This window comes from Bombina bombina, chromosome 4, assembly GCF_027579735.1.
Source record: "Bombina bombina isolate aBomBom1 chromosome 4, aBomBom1.pri, whole genome shotgun sequence".
Taxonomy (NCBI): Eukaryota; Metazoa; Chordata; class Amphibia; order Anura; family Bombinatoridae; genus Bombina; species Bombina bombina.
This window is the reverse complement of record NC_069502.1, coordinates 524,440,175-524,461,903: the sequence shown is the minus strand read 5'-3', so window position 1 is coordinate 524,461,903 and position 21,729 is coordinate 524,440,175. Positions and strand designations below refer to the sequence as shown.

The 21,729-nt window shown below is 37.3% G+C and overlaps 1 protein-coding gene across 1 annotated transcript in view; it reads right to left on the bottom strand.

Moving 5' to 3' along the window:
* Nucleotides 1–21,729, bottom strand: part of CD109 (CD109 molecule) — a 401,861-nt gene that overhangs the window by 157,589 nt on the left and 222,543 nt on the right. Inside the window, 3 exon segments of the mRNA XM_053710442.1 lie at nt 3,455–3,596; nt 14,045–14,257; nt 18,211–18,324. Coding sequence (XP_053566417.1) covers nt 3,455–3,596; nt 14,045–14,257; nt 18,211–18,324 — 469 coding nt within the window.

Sequence of the window (21,729 nt, the reverse complement as noted above, 5' to 3'; positions counted from 1 at the left end):
ACATTTATAAGATGACAAAGTTTCAGAAGAGTGTCTTCCTTTTTCAAGTCTGAAGCAATACTGATATATATATATATGAAGATCCTCTGAGGAAGAAGGCTGCAAAGTATTAACGCCTTTGAAATGCGTCAGGATAACTTGTCTGCACTATTTATTTTTAAAAACCTATTTTTTAGCAAACAGCTGTGGATTTCAAGTCACAGAGGGACGTTCTTATTTTCTGCCCTTATACTGTTGGTCTGTGGACTATGTGCTGTGTTTTAAAATACCTCATACACTATTGAGGTTTTCTATTGTGAGTGTTATATTTGAAATAAATTGAGTTTATAGTGTACTTACAAACAGAGTTGCACTATTATTTTCCATATTTATTTTACATGCACATGGCCATTTGAGACCTAAACATCGACAAAACAGAGATAAAGACCCAACAGCTGTTCGTGACATCCCTGGGAGACGGAGGGAGTTTTCTGCTGACACAACGCGACACTTACCTCATACAGATTGAGGTTAAGGAGTGTGAGTAGATACCCTAAAGGGACCTTTTACTCCGAGCACTGGGGATCATTACTATCACCATCTAATCAATTTATTTTTCCTACTATGCAATACTGCTTTGGTGTTTAACCCACCCTTTTCCTGTTGGATTTATTACAAACTGTTCACGTGCCACTAGCATTTTAGCACACGATACTATAAAAGACTCTATACTGTATTGCTAGTATTTATTTATTTATTTTCTGTATTGTATGGGTTATTGTGTTTTTATGTGAATCTATTTTATGTGAATATATTCTTGCTGTTCATATTTATATTTATATTTTTATTTATACCTCCATCTAATTGTGTTTTTAAATGTTTTTACACAACTTTTTTCTACCTTCTAAATAGAGGTAGTTGCTTTGAATTACTGTTGAATATATTGGAGGGTTGGTCTGATGTATAATAAAAGGGACATAGCAGTCAGAAAACAAAATGCAATCTTTGAAAATAAAATTAACGTTTTGCAATACATATCTATTACATTTTTAAACTAAAGTTGTTACAATTGATTGTGAACTTGAGCTGGTTTTTAATTTCCTGGTATGAGCTGCATAATTGTAGTGCAGACTTCACAGGAGCTGAACTCAGTGAATGTTCAGAGAAAAAGGGCAGAACTCTCCAACACTGCGAGATATTTAATTTCTGTATCCAGGGGTGGAACTACCATTGGTGCAGCAAGTGCAGTGGCACTAGGGCCCAAGTTCTGGAGGGGTCATAACAGCCATTCTATACATAGACATGTGTAGAATGTGTACAATCCTAATGCAGGGGAGCCTTTTATTAGAGCAGGCTGATGGTCCATCTTTCCTATCTATCTATACTCAAAATAATTATTCAGAGCGGCATGTATGTTAATACTACTGCAATGAGTTACCATTGGGGGCTTATAAATATTTTTGTACCAGGGCCCTCTGTTGAGTAGGTCTGCTACCGTCTATATTTGAAGGAGCAACAAGCTCATTGCAATATAGCACTCAATAATATAAAAGTTTTGTTACACTTACACTATATTTTATATTACGTTACAATTAAGATTGGGTCCTTTCATTATTATTACATTTAAGCTTTGCACTTTAGATTTTAGATTTTAATATATTAACCCAGCAGAGATGTTACAAATTCTTATTATGCTTTTAAAATTTCTGTTTTACTTTCTTTAACCAATTAAGAAAATATTTTGTATATTTATATGTATCTTTCACAACTTACACTGCTCTTTGTATTTTCTCTATTGAACAGGAGAGTGCCCAGGGTATGTATGAAGCTCTCTTACAAGCCTTGTGAACTGTTGTATGCAGGTTAAGTTTGCTCAAAGTTCGCAATACACTTATTTAACTGACAGAAAAGTAATATATACAAAACTATAGACAAAAAACTGTTACATAGTAGTGACATTTCAGTTTATTTTGTAATTGATGCAAACTAAGCATTAATATCCCGGTGTTCTCTAGTTACCTTCTCTCCAAACTAGAGAATCATTGCTTATCAGACTCATAGAAAGTAATTAAATTCTCTGGGAAACTGAAGATGTCAGTTTTTCAGTTTTATTTTAAATAGAAGAAATATAAAGTGCTATCTAATTTGTAAAATATACACATAAATATACAAAGTATGGTCCTAATTTGTGAGTTGCACAGAAACTGTGAAAGCATAATAAGAATTTGTAAAAATCACAATCCTAAATACACTGCTGTACACAAAATAAAATACAAAATAGAAAGTGGAAAGTTTAAATGTAATAAAACTATCTGAAATGTGAAGTATTATAAAATGCAAAGCACAAAGTGTAAATGCAGCAGAACTGTCATGTCACGCAGTGCTATATTGCACTAGGCTTGCCTGTCCTTCAAATACAGAAATGCAGGGAACAGCAATGGAGAAATAAAGCAAAATCTGCATTTTAAGAATTTCACTAGGGATCTCTCAGTGCTGGATGATAATTTTAGATAATTTCACCTGAGCAGAGAGCTTTAGATCATCAGACCCTATTTGTCTATACTCCCTAGCTAGATGTACTACATGTACAGATTAACCTAGCAGGAAGCCACACTTCACTAGCTGTAATAGTGCTAGATGTGCACAGCATAATGTGTATACCATAGAGGAGAGCAGTTTCCAGTATTTCTTCAGTAGAAAAGTAAACTGAGGCAGCTAAGACAACAATTTATTGAGCTGATTGTTTGTTTCTGAGAGTGTGCTTCTCTCTGTGTGTACGCTTCTCTCTGTATGTCTAGTTAAGAGCAGTCATAGGAATGTAAGTTTCAGTTGCCCTCACTGCAGAGACTACACTGTTGCTTCGGTAACACAGGATTACTAATCAACTACAGAGTAGGTCCATCAGAAGGAGGAAGGCAGCTTCTGCTTAATTTTTTTTGTGTCCCTACACTATTTCTGATAATGTCTGGAAGAAAACAGTTTTTGTCTTTGCTGTGTGCAGTTTACTATGGAAAGCTATTACTTTTACAGCCAGTGGTGTCGTCTGTACACAATATACTGTCTACAGCTAGTTTATTATAGCCAGTGATGTTTGTTTTCTTAGTAGAGGACTCTGACCATGTACTAAAGCTTGGTATTATTATTACTACTACTACTATTATTATTATTGTTACTATTTATATAATTTATTTGTATAGTGCTGCAAAATTTCATAGCACTGCATAGGGAGTATATGAAAATACTGAGCTGTGTGGGGAAGGAACAATTCAGTTGTGTCACACAATTCAAAACAGGTCATTAAAGGTCATTGTTTTCTGACTACACTGACCCTTTAATAACTGAGTCAGGGCATTTGAAGACAAAGAAAATAAAACTACATTCAAAAAGTAAAAAAATATATATTTGGGCAGAAAAAAAAATGTAAAATAAATAGTAGAAGGTAAATATTTTATACAGAATCTGATATTAAACTTACCAACAGTGATAAATGCCTTTTCACTGCCACTTACTACATCATGAGGGAATGTAAAATCTAAAGACTTTGAAATTGTTTGTGGTTGATCACTGAGAAGTTCCAAAAGTACAGTTTTTGAATATAAATGTTCTATTCCTTCAGCCTGTCAAAATAAAGCAGCATTTTAGAATTATTTCCAAATCCAGAAAATCATCTTCAGTTTTCATGAACAGAATAACATAAATTATGCTTACCTGATAATTTCATTTCCATCTGTAGGAGGAGAATCCACTGCTTCATTAATTACTTGTGGGAATTAAGAACCTGGCCACCAGGAGGAGGCAAAGACACCCCAGCCAAAGGCTTAAATACCTCCCCCACTCCCCTCTTCCCCTAGTCATTCTACCAAGGGAACAAGGAAGAGTAGGAGAAATATCAGGGTATAAATGGTGCCAGAAGAATAAAATTAAATTTAGGTCTGCCCACTGTAGAAACGGGCGGGGGCAGTGGACTCTCCTCCCACAGCTTCATTCATTACTTGTGGGAACAAATACCCAAGCTCTAGAGAACACTGAATGAAAAAAACGGGAGGGCAAAATGAGGCGGACCCTAAACTGAGGGCACCACAGTCTGCAGAACCTTTCTCCCAAAAGCTGCTTTCGCTGAAGCAAAAACATCAAATTTGTAAAAATTTGCAAAAGTATGTAAAGAAGCCTTACAAATATGCTCCATAGAAGCCTTGTTCTTAAAGGCCCAAGAAGGGGCCACTGTCCTATTTGAGTGAGCTGTAATCCTCTGAGGAGGCTTATGTCCCGCTGTCTCATAGACCAGATGGATCATGCTCCTCAACCAAAAAGACATTGAAGTGGAAGAGGCCCTCTGCCCCTGCACTTCCCTGAATACACAACAAATAAAGACAAAGTCTGTCTGAACTCCTTCATGGCCTGAAGATAAAAAGGGTTAGGACACAAAGAAGGAACTACTAATCGTATTGATGCTATGATTCGACACAACCTTGGGAAGAAACCCCAATCCAGTGTGAAGAACAGCCTTACCAGCGTGAAAGACCATGTAAGGAGGCTCACATTGCAAGGCCGCTAACTCAGAAACTCTGTGAGCCGATTCAATCTCCAGTATGAATAGGACTTTCCAGGCAAGAATTTTAATGTCAAGCGCATGCATAGCCTCAAATGGAGCCCTCTGCAAAATCTTAAGAACCAAGTTTAAGCTCCAAGGAGGAGCAGAATTTCTAAAGACAGGTCTGATCCTAGACAGAGCCTGAACAAAGGACTGAATGTCCTGGAGAAAAGTCAAAATCCTGGATACCCTAACCTTGTGCCAGACATATCCCCATTCCTTACACCAGGACAAGTAGGTCCTCCACACCTTATGATAGATGCACTGAGTGACAAGCTTCCTGGCGTGAATGAGAGTATCAATTACTCTCTCCAAAAAACCTCTCTTGGCTAAGACTAGACGTTCAAACTCCACGCAGTCAGCCTCAGCGAGTCAATATTTTGGTGTAGAAAGGAGCCCTGAACCAGCAGATCTCTGCGACAGGGTCACCTCCATGGAGGAGACGATGACATCCCCACCAGATCCGCAAACCACGTCCTCCGCGGCCACAATGTAGCAATCAGAATAGCCGAAGCTTCCTCCTGCATAATGCGGGCCACTTCTCAAGGTAGAAGGGGCAACAGTGGAAAAATGTAAAGTAGGTTGAACTCCCAGGGCACCGCTAAGGCATCTATCAGCTCTGCCTGGGGATCCCTGGACCGCGACCCATATATGGATAGCTTGAAGTTGAGTCTGGACGCCATGAGGTCTATCTCCGGCATCCCCCTTATGTTGCAGATCTCCCCAAACACCTCAGGTTGGAGAGACCATTCCCCTGGATGAAACAATTGTCTGCTCAGAAAATCCGCCTCAGAGTTGTTCACACCCGAATGTGAAATGCTGAGAGCGAAGAATTGTGGGTCTCTGCCCATTCCAGAATCCGAGATACTTCCCTCATTGCTAGGAAGCTTCTTGTTCCCCCCCTGATGGTTTATGTAAACCCCAGAGGTAATGTTGTCCGACTGGAATCTGATGAATTGGGATGACCCCAGGGGGGGCCAAGCCCTCAGAGCATTGAATATTGCTCGAAGTTCCAGAATATTTATTGGAAGACTGGATTCCTCTCAAGTCCACCTGCCCTGTGCCTTTCTGGCACCACAAACAGCACCCCATCCTGATGCGTCCATGGTCACAATCTCCCAGTATGGTCTCAAGAAGGATGTCCCCTGGGACAGCTGTCCTGGATGGATCCACGAAGAGAGGGATTCCCTCATTCGGTTGTCCAGAGATATCTGTTGGGATAGATCTGAGTGATTGTCATTCCATTGTCTCAACATGCACAACTGGAGAGGTCTGAGATGGAACCTGGCATATGGAATGACATCTATGCTTGATACCATGGGACCAATCACCTCCATACACCTGACTATAGATGTCTTTGTGGAAGTCTGAAGGGCAAGACAGTTGGACGCAATCTTGCAACGTCTCTGATCTGTCAAGATTATCTTCATGGACAAGGAATCTATTATCGTACCCAGGAATTCCACCCTGTTGCTTGGGACCAGGGAACCCTTTCCTTTGTTTATCTTCCATCCATGGGATCGAAGGAGCAGAGCCCTTGAGTGTTCCTCCACGAGGTATAATTCTTTTCTAATGACTGTTACAAATGTTGCAATCTATGCCTAGCAAGGTGCGCGGAAGTTTAAACACACAAGCCCTAATTCCTTGAGGCAGAAAATTCATTGAGGCAGAAAACACACAAGCAACATTTCAAGGAGACACTCTGTACTATATTTTCATGCACAAAAAGATACTGAACTGTATAACTAATAACCCCTAGAGTGTTAAATCTAACCTTTAGCACGAACATTATAAAAGAACATCTGCAGTCCCACAATATTAAGGATTGGCTATATAGCAGAAGAATGGCGTAAGAATAGCATTTGGAATTACAAAGTCTATGGATACAGCTTAAGTTGTTAACAACTGGACTTTAATTATACTGCTACAAGGACATAGCGCTAAACTAAGTGGGCCCACGTTCGTTTAAATTGTATATATTTAATTTTAGTAGCCAGCAATAAATCATATGAGCATAAGAATTATATTTTATTTTGTATGTTATTTTATATGACAACATAGGAGTTAAGAGATTTAAAGGGATATTACACCCCTAACGATACTACTAGTGGTTGGATATTTAAACACTATACTCTGGTGCCGGACAAAGGGAACTATAGTGAGGACAAGTTCCCCACAACTCTCTTTTCATTATTATTATTTATAACTTTAACCCCCCCGAGCACATTGTTGATCTGATATTAACTTAGAAATCAGATCACTCTAATGAGTCAGTGGTAATAATTTGAAGGAGTGCGAATCAAACTAAACAGTGTATATATATATATATATATATATATATATATATATATATATATATATATATTTATAAATATATATATATATATAAAAACTTGTTTAGAAAGTTTCCTTCCATATTCATTATATTGTTTTATAGAGTTTTCTGTCTCTTTAAGCTTATGAAGACTTTACTATTTCTATGAAGTAACGTGGGAAAATAATAATTGTCTTACATAATTGTGTTTAAAAGGAAATAAATTCCCAGTGGCAAAGGCTAACAAGTAACATAGTGACATATGTAAAGATAGCAAAAAATAAATAAGGCTGAACTTCAAAACCACTAATGGTTTAAAGCAGGCGGTAACATGCACAGACTAGATGAAGCAGATGGTTTTTATCTACCATCAATTTGTATTAAACTTTTATTATATTAACAAAAGCATCATTGGAGTGATACACAACTACAAAATCACACAAGGGGTTGACTTTCTTTTTTTATTACCTAATCACATGCCCAATAAAGAGGGATTATAAGAATGTTTCTGTGTAGAAATCTTTGACAACTCTCAAAACCATAAATATATATTTCTTTTACATTTTACGCTCTATTATGTTAGTATTTATATTGATTACAATTGAACACTGCAATAATAATCCATTGTTATTCCTTATTGCAAAAGCCATATTTTCTATTTCTAAAGGGAAAATATGAGCTGGCAAGCAGCTGATAAAAGTTAATCCAAGGATCCTCCGCATTCCGTAATAGTTTAAAAATATTTTTTATTGACAACCATTAAAAGCAATGCAAACAACAATTGGGGTTAACCAAAAGGCACAATTCCCACTGGTGGAAGTCTGCTGCATCATACGCGTTTCATGACACACGGAAACTTGATCAATGACGGCAAAGCAAAGCTAGTTCCGGCTATTGCTTTTGCACTGGGTGATACAAACATACATTAACCCAGCAGGGAGTTGCTTAACCAGTACTAATGAGCACTTAAAGGGACAGTCAAGTCAAAATTAAACTTTCATAATTCAGATAAAACATGCATTTTTAAACAAATTTCCAATGTGCTTTTATCATCAAATGTAATTTGTTCTCTTGGTATTCTTTGTTGAAAGCTAAACCAATTAAGGCTCAAAACTGATTTCAACTGTCATGGCCTCTGGAACTTTCCCACATCTGGATTAGTCTTGTTGCAGTGATCTCATCGAGTATGGAATAGGTATCTTATTTTGCTACCCCACTTGGGTAGAAAGAACTTTTTATATTATTGGACTTCTCCCTTTTATTTTACTTATGCTCCTATAGAGTAAGGTACATTCCTCATGTTTTTGGACATACTGCTGGTAGCAGGTACACACGCACTTTTAATGTCCCAGCCAGTATATTTCAGGTTCATATTACTGTTAGGTATTCTATTTCTATGAATGTTTTTTAACTAATTTGATGCAGGATGAAGATATTTTCAGTACGATTTGAGCCCAGAGACACTGCGCTACATGTTGGGCAGTATCACCCAGTTTTATTGTTTTCAGATTTGGGACACATTTTTCTCTTTTTTTACAGCAACATAAATATGTGTGATCTGTCAAGTTATCTAGTGCTAATTTGTTTAAGATATTAATGCAACTGTTGGAGTTTTGTATGCTGTACCTATTCACTCTGGGTTTTATGCAAGATAGTACTAGTGAGCTATGAGTTCAGAGTGCTTATTATTTGTATATGTATTTCGCTACCTTACTCAAGTTCTGTTGTTTAGATATCCACCACTCGGTTTCACTGCGTTTATCCTTTTTAATAGAATAACTTTCATATGTTTAACTCGACACAATTTTTGGCTTAAAGATACCAATGCCCTTACTACAGCTATACTGTTCCATTTTATGCATATATTTGTCAGCCCTTTACTCTTTTTTATACTGGCCATATTTTTGTATTGTATGCTAGGGAACTGCACATTTCATTTTTGACCTGGGGGTATGGGGCCCATGCCCCTGAGTTAGTACTATAACGTACCCAAAAATAAATGAGAGCTTAATTGTTCTATTAATAGTAATCTTCCCAGTAAAATGTAAGTTTGAAGCTTAGGTTTTACTTCAGCTGCAAGATATCTGCTAGTAGATCCAAATGTTTAATGTCACTCAGTATATGATAGCTGTTATTGGAATTTATAGCTCATGTTTTCACTAATTGAGGTTTAATACCGTACCTAGCTAAATATATAGTTTAGCTGTATCTAAGCTCATTTATAGCGATTCCTTATCATTTCACTGTACCTATAGGTTGTATTACTTTCTTGTGCAGAGGAGGGTGGGCTGTCTACGGCCGGGATAGCCTGCCTATGTTCACTTGAATATTTCATCCTTCTGGCTTTGGAATCTCTCTCAACATCTATAATAATTGTAATTCCAGCCTTATGTTGCCTTAACCTAATGTGGTTTTCTATATAATAGTTGTATTTAATATGGCCAGTTCTTGAGTTGCCCCCTCCCCTTTGTTCAGATTCTTGTAGTTATACAGTATATGTTTTTAGGGGACAGGTTTTATTTCATCATTAAAAGTAGGTGTATTATATACTCTCTGATCTACTTTGCAGATATATTTTGATGCAAATACATATGGTTAATACCCCCTATACTAGTAATGCTATTGTTCTGATAGTTTAAGCTTCAGTGTTATAGTTTCCTTACCCAGTTTAATATGTACTTCATGGCTAGCAACACCCCGAGTGTAATTTAATTTAATAGTATAAAGTGACTTCAGCTTCACAAAATTGAGACTAACTACACTATATTCTCTCCCCAGACATGAAAATTGCCAGTTCATATAGATAATTTAGATTTAAGCATAACAACAATGATAGCCCTGGGCTGCTTTTATTTGGCAAGTTATTGTCCAGGTTACAGAGCCTAGCTATATATGGTCTGCCTTCATGGCCTCAACTGTCTAGCTATATATTATCAACTGGTTGGCTATGATTCCCCCCCCCCCCAAGGCCCCCTAGGACTCCTGCCTTAGTATATGTTTACTCAGTAAACCAAGGAACGTAGATTCCCTTGAATTTCTCTTCTTTCTAACACAAGACTGGTACAATGTAGCGGCTAGTAATATCCTCATTCAAGTATTACATAATAATAATCTTGCCAATCTCCTTTCTTATTGTATATTTTCTAATGATTTAACTAGTCTAAGGAGATTTCTATTTGTATAGGCTTAAATATGGCCCTATAAGCTATATATTTGAATTCTTTTCATAACTTTTGGCAATTATCGTCATAAGGGCTTCAAAAGTGCCCCATATTTTCATTTGAAAATCTGAGTTTAGTTCTTCTTACTTTTATTAACCACATAGGTAGCACTTCTTTACTGGTGTTTAGTTCAGTTTTTAGTTTTTGTTTTCTGTATATGTGAAAGTGCAAGACTTTGTTTATATTTATAGTTTTGTGGAGATGTATGCCATATGTACAGTACTGTATACCTTGTTATGTATCCTCACGGGTTGAGGGTTTTCCTACATGATTGCTATGTACTGTTATATTCTTTACCTCAATAAAAAATGTTAAAAAAAAAACAAACTGATTTCAACAAAAAGAAGAGAAAAGGTGGACAAAGGCAGAGCAAAAATACTCTATATTTCTACCATATAAGGAAAAATACATAGGGCAGGAAGAGCCGCCAAGGAGGGTAACCACATTAAAACTTAACATTTATTAAGTATATGAAGAATAACTCACTAACAATGTAGGTGTACATAAAACTTAGATTAAAAAACATAAGGAAAGGGGAGTACTAGCAAACCTATGTATGTACATGATAGTACAATCCCAATATGTAGTGTGGCTTACTAATAATACACAAAGGTGGAGAACCCACCAAAAATTAAATGTGTGTGCAGAACAGGATAATATCACCCTAGAGCCATCATGACAATAAGATAGAGTCAAAAAGGGGTAGAGAAACTCATTCCGGTGTACACCATAATATGCTCACAGATTACACAAGAAACTGTCTATAAAAAGGTGGATTGACCTCAATCAATAATAACTGCTAACTAGTGCAATACTGGAGCAGTGTTGACCGGACTGAGAGAGTACCCAAGTGATAACGATTCAGAAATTCCAATTAATGAGATATAGTGGAATACAGGGATAGTCATCCACTTCAAATGTGAGCCACAACAGAAGAACTGATAATGACAATTAATAGGTAGCTAGTCTCACTGAGCGCCTGATGCACATTTTGCCGCAACCGGCTTTTTCAAAGGCTAACCCGACTATGAGAAGCCTTCCTGCTTAAGTCAGACACATTAGCCTATCAGGGGCGGCAGAAGGTACACACCCCTGAGGGAGTCCAATCAAAGACGTCCTCCTCCCATTGGATGGGAATCCGTTACGTGATCACAACCACGTCAGTAGGTAATGTTGACAGATTATCAACATAAGACGATATGTGAGTCAAGAGCAACATTGGATGTAGATCATATCAAAACATGCGTAATCAGTGATACAAATAACTTATGTATGTGTGCCATATTAGTGATAAAACACTGAGTACAATTGATGGTGCAGGAACTGAGACAAACTACTGGAAAGACACCAGTATTTAGACAGATGTAGATTCAGTATTTGGGGAAGCAGTCATGAATAAGGGAGTCATAAAAAGCATTTTACCAAAGAAACGTTTTGTCCATCAGGTACACACATAAATACAGTGTATAGGCTCAGATCATGATTGATATACGGTTCATTAGGTAGCCATGAATTAAATGGCCCTCAAATTATTGCCAGAAAGGGAAATAGATACTTAGATGTTACGCATAGGGATGGCGCACATACTAGATACTATGTAATAACGCTAATGACCAACATAGGGATAAAGTCAAGTAACAGTACATTAATGTCTGATATGCTGGGTCATCCATCTGATGTATACATAATTAATACTGTATATGGACTCGAATCCGCGTTGATATTCCCTTCATTAATGTGAAAACTGATTTATAAGCCATTGAAGGCCGCTAATCATCTCAGTGAATTATGACAGTTTTTCACAGTTAGACAGCGCTATTTCATGAGTGCCATATAGATAACACTGTGCTCTCTCCCTTGGAGTTATTTATGAGAAAAATAACAGGGTCCACTGTATCGTAATTCCACTTGACCCGAGGAAAGAAAGGAGCATATATAGAGGTCTATTTATCAAAGGTCTGGCGGACCTGATCCGACACTGCAGATCAGGTCTGCCAGACCTCACTGAATACGGAGAGCAATACACTGTCCGTATTCAGCATTGCACCAGCAGCTCTTGTGAGCTTCTGGTGCAATGCCGCCCCCTGCAGATTCACGGCCAATCGGCCACCAGCAGGGGGTGTCAATCAACCCGATCGTTCTCAATTGGGTTGAATTGTGGCGATTTCTGTCCGCCTCATCAGAGCAGGCGGACAGGTTATGGAGCAGCTGCAACACGGGCCGTCAAGCTCCATTCGGAGCTTGATAGATATGCCCCATAGTGTAATTCTGCTATAGGTAAAAATCGCTCTTGCAACTACCGAGCAACGTTAGCTCTAAGGATCACGCTCAAAGTGTTTCTCCAGTAAAAGAATCATAAATAAAGTTTATAATAAAAACTTTAAAAGGTCACTCAGGGCTTATACATCCGACACACCAAAACACAACTTAAACCACACAGGGTAACAGTATCAAATGTGTGTGGTCGATACATTGTCCATTGTAATAGTGGTCACGTGATCACCCTTCTCTGAGACGCATACACAGTACGTTTCACCTGATCTAGCTGTATCCTTTATCCTTGATAAAGCTAATCTAGATTAAATTAAAAGACACACTGTTGCAAAAACTGTGTATATAAGCCATAAAGAATATATCCACTTAACCTTTCAGCTGTATGCAACCAAAACAGAACAATCTTGTTTATTTTAAATGAGCTTGTAGTCTCTCATGTATTGTTACCACAACCCGTTTATTTGCAGGAATTCAAATTGTTGCAAAGTTCTTACTGATAACACTCATGTTTCCAAATATACATGTAGTGTTAAATGTATATATGTTCAGCTGGGTAAGTTTCTTAAGCACACTGTAAAATAGTATATTTCTCCCTTGTAGGTTTATACGCTCACATAACCACCATAATCCTCCAGTACCTCAGTATAATATAATGTATTGCAAGTAAACAACTTGGTGTCGAGCTAACTTTGTGTGTTTATGAAAACAACAACCCAGGTTACTCACGGTTATCCAGCCCCACACTGCGGGATAGTGGAAAGTTTCTAGGCACTCCTCCTCCTCACCGGATAGCGTCTGTTCAGTACAGAACCTGTAGCTTAGAAATCTACGCTGTGTATCTCACACACCAAAAAGGAATCCAGCAATACCACAATGGCGAAAAATAAGCAGTCATAGACCGAGCTAAATCGATGCTGTGTATTTATTTTCACATCAATAAAAAGCAAAGGTTACACCACTCCACACACATCAGCTACATCCATGTAGCTGATGTGTGTGGAGTGGTGTAACCTTTGCTTTTTCTTGATGTGAAAATAAATACACAGCATCGATTTAGCTCGGTCTATGACTGCTTATTTTTCGCCATTGTGGTATTGCTAAACAAGATTAAACATATGTCGGGTATGTCACAGGTAAGGGCATTTAACAGAGAGCTCTGGTGCAAATTTATTTTTGAGTCCTCCAAAGGTAGATTAAACGTACGTCGGATATGTCACAGGTAAGGGCAATCAACAGATGGCTCCGGTGCAAATTTATTTTTGAGTCCTCCAAAGGTATCTGAGTAGTAAGAAATGATACTATTATACAAGATGTTCTGTATAATGATTTTGAGTACAAAAGATAGACTGGAAACCTTTAGACTGGAAACCTGCACTAATTAAAGGCTGTACATATTCTGCACATGCCTATGTATAGACTGGCTGCTATGGGTCCCTTACAGAATGTGGGCCCTAGTGCCACTGCAGCTGCTGCACCAATGGTAGTTCCACCCCAGTGAATACTGCTATTCAAGGCATTGTACATTTTCACCAGAAGCCACTAAAACATTTTTTTTTCAAACATAGGGAAATCTACCAGCTGAAGTGTGGAATAGAAAGTGCAGTTAGAAAGAGAGAATTATAAATGTGTGATATTAATTTATGACAATTAAGTTATTATCATTACCTTAATCAATAGATTTTGAGTAACAATATCTGAAGCAAGTGAAGATACTGCTTGAACTTTAATTGGAAATGTGCCCAGTTTATTTGCCACAATTGGAAAATGAACACTTTTTCCCTCTTGGCTTGGGACTGATATATTCTGATGAGCTCCAATGTTATTTGTAGATGACATATGAATAGCAAAACCTTCACTGTAAAAAAGTGTTATGGAAACCTGTGAAAGAAAAAAAAAATATATACTTTTTATATATGCCCACACTAATGCAATAATAAAATGCTCTAACTTATTACATTATTTTATTTTTGTCCTTTTATATTCCTTTAATATTGGTACCAATGTAGATTGGCTGCACAACTGTGCTTCATCAGCTTATTTAAAAAAAAAAAGTTTTAAAAGAACATGCAATTTTAAGCAACTTTCCAATTTCTTTCTATAATCAAATTTTGCTTTTTTTCTATTGATATCCTTTGTTGAAGAGTATACATATGTAGGCTCAGGAGCAGCAAGGCACTTTTTTGAACTAGTTGGTGATTGGTGGCTACACATATATACCGATATAAAACAACAAATAAAATCTCAAGCGCCATGGTATCAATAACGAAAAATTTAACAGATGTTATTCACAATGAAAAGGATATATGATGTATAAAATGATGCTCAGGTGCTGATAGTGATCCTCGTTGGAGTTGCTGCTTTCTCAGGACTCAGCACTGGAAGTTGGGAAATTGCTAGACAAAAAAGACAGAACAGTACAGCGCAGACTCCTCTGAGTGTAGTTGTTAAAACACTTCATGGAAATTTATTACAGCACACAAATTCAAAATCACACTAAACAACCTCAAACATGTAAGGTATGTTAAAACATATCCAGAAACACCATTAGGTTCCACAGCAAATCAAGACACTGATGTCCAAAAAGATACCTCTCCCTCAGTTAGGATAAGTTGTCCACGATATTAAAGGTTGCAGGTGAAAGCATCTTATCTCTGTGTCAAGAGGTTCCAGAAGTCCCAATGACAGTATCCGGTATAAAACAAAACTGCCACACTAAGCAGCTCGATCCAAACAATAGCCAGCTTGTGGATCCAAACAGCTGCGTGAATATAAAGCTCTTAACTACTGTGCTCTAAAGTACACTAACACCCATAAACTACCTATGTACCCCTAAACTGAGGCCCCCCCCACATCGCCGCCACTATAAAAAAAAAAAGGAATCAGCAAATCGTATTGAACTCGCATTCTATTGGCTGTTCCGATCAGCCAATAGAATGTGAGTTCAATACGATTGGCTGATTGGATCAGCCAATCGGATTGAACTTCAATCTGATTGGCAGATTGCATCAGCCAATCAGATTTTTTCCACCTTATTTCCGATTGGCTGATAGAATTCTATCAGCCAATCGGAATTGAAGGGACGCCATCTTGGAGGACGTCCCTTAAAGGAACCTTCATTCGTTGTTATCCGTTGGTAGAAGAGGATGGCTCTACATCGGCTCCTTTGAAGATGGCTCCGCTCCGCATGGATGAAGATTGAAGACGTCGTCTGGATGAACAATTCTACCTGATGATGGACCTCCTCTGCGCACCTTGGATGAAGAATTTGGCTCGGCTGAGTGAAGACGACTCAAGGTAGGATGATCTTCAGGGGGTTAGCGATAGGTTTTTTTAAGGGGGGGTTTGGGGTGGGTTAGAGTAGGGGTATGTGGGTGGTGGGTTGTAATGTTGGGGGGGTATTGTATATTATTTTCATGCAAAAGAGCTGATTACTTTGGGGCAAGGCCCAGCAAAAAGCCCTTTTAAGGGCTGGTAAAAGAGCTGATTACTTTTGTATTTTAGAATAGGGTAGGGAATTTTTTATTTTGGGGGGCTTTTTTATTTTATTAGGGGGCTTAAATTAGGTGTAATTAGTTTAAACTGCTTGTAATTCTTTTTTATTTTTTGTAATTTAGTGTTTGTTTTTTTGTATTATAGAATAGTTTAATTAATTGTATTTTATTTTAGGTAATTGTAGGTAATTTATTTAATTAATGTAATGATAGTGTAGTGTTAGGTTTAATTGTAACTTAGGATAGGATTTATTTTACAGGTAATTTTGTAGTTATATTAACTAGGTAGCTATTAAATAGTTAATAACTATTTAATAGCTATTGTACCTAGTTAAAATAAATACAAAGTTGCCTGTAAAATATATATAAATCCTAAAATAGCTACAATGTAATTATTAATTATATTGTAGCTATATTAGGGTTTATTTTATAGGTAAGTATTTAGTTTTAAATAGGAATAATTTAGTTAATTTTGGCAATATTATTTCGTTTAATATAAATTATATTTATGTTAGGGGGTGTTAGGGATAGGGTTAGAGTTAGGTTTAGGGGTTAATAACTTTATTATAGTAGCGGTGATGGTGCGGGCGGAAGATTAGGGGTTTATAATTGTAGGTAGGTGGCGGCAATGTTAGGGAGGGCAGATTAGGGTTTAATAACATATATTATAGTGTTTGCAAGGAGGGGGTGCAGCGGTTTAGGGGTTAATACATTTATTATAGTGACGGCGAGGTCCGGTCGGCAGATTAGGGGTTAATAAGTGTAGTTAGGTAGCGGCGACGTTGGGGGGGCAGATTAGGGGTTAATAAATATAATATAGGGGTCGGCGGTGTTAGGGGCAGTAGATTAGGGGTTCATAGCTATAATGTAGGTTGCGGCGGTGTCCGGAGTGGCAGATTAGGGGTTAATAGTATAATGCAGGTGTCAGCGATAGCGGGGGCGGCAGATTAGGGGTTAATAAGTATAAGGTTAGGGGTGTTTAGACTCGGTGTTCATGTTAGGGTGTTAGGTGCAGACTTAGAGAGTGTTTCCCCATAGGAAACAATGGGGCTGCGTTAGGAGCTGAACGCTGCTTTTTTTCAGGTGTTAGTTTTTTTTCCAGCCAAAACTGCCCCATTGTTTCCTATGGGGATATCGTGCACGAGCATGTTTTCCCAGCTTACCGCTACCGTAAGCAACGATGGTATTGAGGGTTGAAGTGGAGCTAAGTTAGGCTCAACGCACCCTTTTTTGAGCCCAACGCAGCCCCTCAGATAACTCTAAATACCAGCGTTGTTTGAAGGGTGCGTTGGGGAAAAAAGCAGCGTTAGCTACGCAGCTTTTTACCGACAAAACTCTAAATCTAGGCGTTAGTGTATGTATTGTAATGATGTACCCTATGAATGTATTTTACTTTGTATAGTGCTGCAGAATCTGTTGGCACTTTAAAAAGAACACAAGAAAATAATAATAATAGACCCATGCATTAAAAATAATATATTGACTACCATCACATTTGCAGTTACAGTAGTAACTTTAAAATTAAAACAGATGACATCAAATCTACAAAGTGAGAGGGATTGATAGCAAAATTAAAAAAAATATATGCTATGTCATTGCAAGCATATTTTGTGATCATACGTGTCCATATACCTGAAGCCGTAAACATACTTTGATGCTCATTCAAAAATAAATGCAAGACATAAATGGTATTTGTAATCCTAATTGAAGGGTGCTCTGATGAAGGGTTATTGCCATAGAACAAACGTAGATACTTTTTATGTGTGACATTGTCTTGCCTTTAATTGCTCACAAAGGAGTTCTCAGACGCACAGATGGACAGCGTTGACCCATGTTTTGAGATATGTTGCTTTTTAGAATGGTAATTCCAAACAATAAGGTTGTTTCCTGCAACAAGATTGTATCTGGGAAGTGTCACTAAAGTGTTAATTCTACAGTATTGCTTGAAAGTCAATTGTCAGTTATTTAGAAAGAACAACATGCTTTATATATGATACATAGACATTTAATTTTCACTTTCATGGAAATTAACAAATCATTCAAAACTATTTTTCCATTATATGTTTTTTGATCTTACATTTTTGTAATATTATGCCTAGTATTGATTTTCTGTCATCTCTATAACCTTTATTATATTATTTGTCATATGATGAATAAATATTATGAACAAAACATTATGTGCTTTGATAATGATTGAAGATTAACTGTACTTCAAACAGAGAAGTATGTTCCACTGTTAAGTCTAATATTTCCAGGAAATCCCTCATATCATATTTACCCAAAACCCAATAAAAAAAATAAAACAGCTTTCTTTTATCAGGTCTCCTGACAACACTTTACCTCTGTATCTTCTTCCAAATAGTTGAAGACAACAATTTCCAAAATAAGTATTTCTTCTAAGATAACAGAATTAGGCAGATGGAAGGAAATACAAAATGGTTGAAACGATTCCAACTGAAAAATATAAACAGGATTGTGAAGAATGACATGCTTAAAATAAAATTTTAACACAAATGAACAATGAACATAACTTATTTTTATTAGTTTAAAAATCAATTTAGTATTTTATACTACTCCTCTTTTATGGATTACACAGCTAGTGAACATTAATGGAAATTATCTAATGATTTTCTAAAAAAAAATTCTACTTTTTCTCTGATAGTAAATTGATTGCATGAAATCTAAAAGTAAACTGGCATTATACTTTAAAGGCATGTTTCTAATAATATCCTTTATTTGCATGCCTCCCAATGGTTTTATTAAAAAATGTAACTGTAATCTAACATTTTTTTTTGTAATAGTTTTTATTGAAGTTCAATTCACGGCATACAAGTAATGTTATTCAATACAATCAGTACAGAATATAATTGATTCCAAGTAAACACATCAAAATTATAAAACATTGATTATGATTAATAGTGAACATCATATTTGGCGGTTAAACTGTAAGCCTTCTAAATAACAAATTAGGCCGCTTTTGGACCTCGCAGTATAGAAACAAAGCCATAGAAGGCTACCATGGGCATTAGGGGGCCACTCTTGGGTCCCAAATAGTTAACCCTAAGTTTTCTTGTTTTATAAGATATATGAAAAGCAAAACTATATATATATATATATATATTTTTATATATATATATATATATATATATATATATATATATATATATATATATATATATATACTAGCTTAGAGAGTAAGCTTTTTAAACCACTCTGGTGCAGCTCAAGACTTAAGGATTGGAGACATTCACATTTAGGAAGTAAGCATCAATGCAGGGTTACAATAAGAAAGAGAAAGGATTATCTATGATCCAATTGGTGATATCACTCATTCAGCTGCTAGCAGTGTACCCCGTTAATCCAAAATTCTGCAGCTCATAGGCTCTCAGACCCTATATTTAAATGGGATGCGGATAGAGTATGGAGTAAAGAAAAACTGAGCAAACCTCATTGAGATGTGTAATAAAACTGGAAGGACTGTTCCCTATTGGAAATGACAAGCTGATATGACCGTTAACAGGCTCAGTGAACAAGTATAATATCTATGAAGAAAATCTTAATTTGGATGTCTGTTCTCTAACTAGGGCCTCTTTATTTGGAGTTGTGGTAACATAGCAAAGGAGTGACTACTTATACTAAAACTTATTGAGGGGATCATAAGGACTATATGTGTGGGGTGGGCTATCCTCTTATAATTAATTCATAAACTTGAACAAATTAGTCTCAAAATATGTTTTCTGTAGCCTGACTAATGCTAACATTACTGGAGTAGGAATCAACACTAATAAGCAAGACATATTATGATGAAATAGCAATATGTAACTATATGACTTTTGATAGCTTCTCTACAGCAATGCAATCATACCAAGGGTCTGAATATGGATTCGAGTCATGCTAATATGATGATAACCACTCTGACAATCTTTGTATTGACTTTGTGTATAACACAGTATATGCATAATAATGAGATCCCAACAATGAACACTTGCTGTAATATGAAGGAAAATTTCCATGTGAAATAGGTCTGGCTGTCTCGGCCGCCGACAGCCTTACCCTCATCTAGACAGTATGGTGAGCGCGTTCAGTGGGATTTGAAATCCCAAGAAAATATTGGAAACTAGTACAGTGGTATAGTAATATTGTACAGCTGTGTATTCCATTTACAGTAATTATAGACCATACCTACTTAGCAGTTTCAAGGAAGCAAGTGCTGATGTCAAGTAGTTTGCCTATGCTCAGAGAAGGAACAAATAGTTCTTGTGTTAGGGACCATTAAACTTTAGGACCATTAGCTATGTACGTATTATATCTATAGCCCTACGTGGTGTCCCATTCAAATAACAGGGTAGTAGTCAAAATGTACAGAAGAGTAGTATGGTATGATAAAATAGTTAGCTAATCTATAGGATATTCCCTATCTCCATACCATTCCCCCTTTTGTAGTGCATACCCTCCATTTTCCTGTCTTACATGTCTATCCCAAAAACGACATTGCTGCTATATAGTGGGTTGAGCACAAATATCTGTATTAGGGATCTATTAGGAACTGGAGTATAGGTTGATAACTATTAGTGTCAGGTAATGCTAAGGGAGTTCAGTTTCAAATGAAGCATATGCATATATAAATAATCCTGAGTCATCTAATCAGTTATGTCAGTGTTTTTCAACTAGTGTGCCGTGAGAGATCCTCAGGTGTGCCGCGGCAGACTGACAAACAGTGCGGGGGGTGTCCCCTCTTTCAAATTTTGAAATATTGGAAGGTATGTGACAGGCTCATCAGGCATCATTTACAACCATGACATTGACATTCATTCACAGACAATCATTATGATTGTTTGTGAATGAATGTCAATATGTCATGTATAGGTTGTAGGAGGCATGGCATGACAGCACAGTACAGTGTGTTATATATATATACTGTATTATGCTACAATGTGTGATTTTGTAAAGTTTTGGGATGGTGGTATTGCACAGGATTTTTTTAATGTAAGAAAAGTGTGCCACGCAAAAAAAAGGTTGCAATCACTGAGTTATTAACCAACTATACCCCAACATCTCATAGCATAAACTAAATGCAGACAAAAATAAATGGCCCAATATAAATATTATCTAACATACAACGGTTATATACAGGTAGGTAGAAGCTATTATTAATCATTAACAAAGTCTCAGACTAAGTGTCCTCATATATATAATGGCTCATTTACACACAGTATGTTGTAAGCTGGAAGTCTCTGAACAGAAGACACAGTCACTAAAGAGTTCTGTTGTGTTCAGCAAACTGTCTTGGGGCTCATGTCCTGATTCTAAATATCACGCTCATCCTATGCCACATGGCTCGGTTAGAGGGAGTCTCAACATGGTATGGGGCCTTGGGTAAAGAGAGTGCAAGATAACTTCTTCCTGATCCTAGGAAATATCTTGTTATCCCAAATCTCCGGTTTTCCATGGGCAGAGACAGTTTTCCTTTCCACTGTAACAACAAGCTCGAGACAGGGCAATTGGGGAGATGGGAGGATAATACTTGAGCCCACATTCAGCATTTCCATGTGCATGGGGATGGAGGATGGCTGTGGGCGCAGCAAGATCTCGACAGATCAGTGCGGGCGCTGATCTAGCCCAGGTATGTGCTTGCAGCCAGTTATTCACCTTCAGGCTGGCAGGGACGATAGCTGCAGTCCCAATGGACACTGGTATCCCGGGTCTTTAACCTCCACCATAACGGCAGATTGTCATCCTTTGTTGGTGGGGTAGCTGTGGGTCTCCCTCAGTGCTGCGTTACCTCTGGTCCCGGGGAGTCCAGTAGTAGGCAGGACGCCTTGGGTGTGAGAAGCTCCGTCCCTCTCCCCCTCTCTGTAA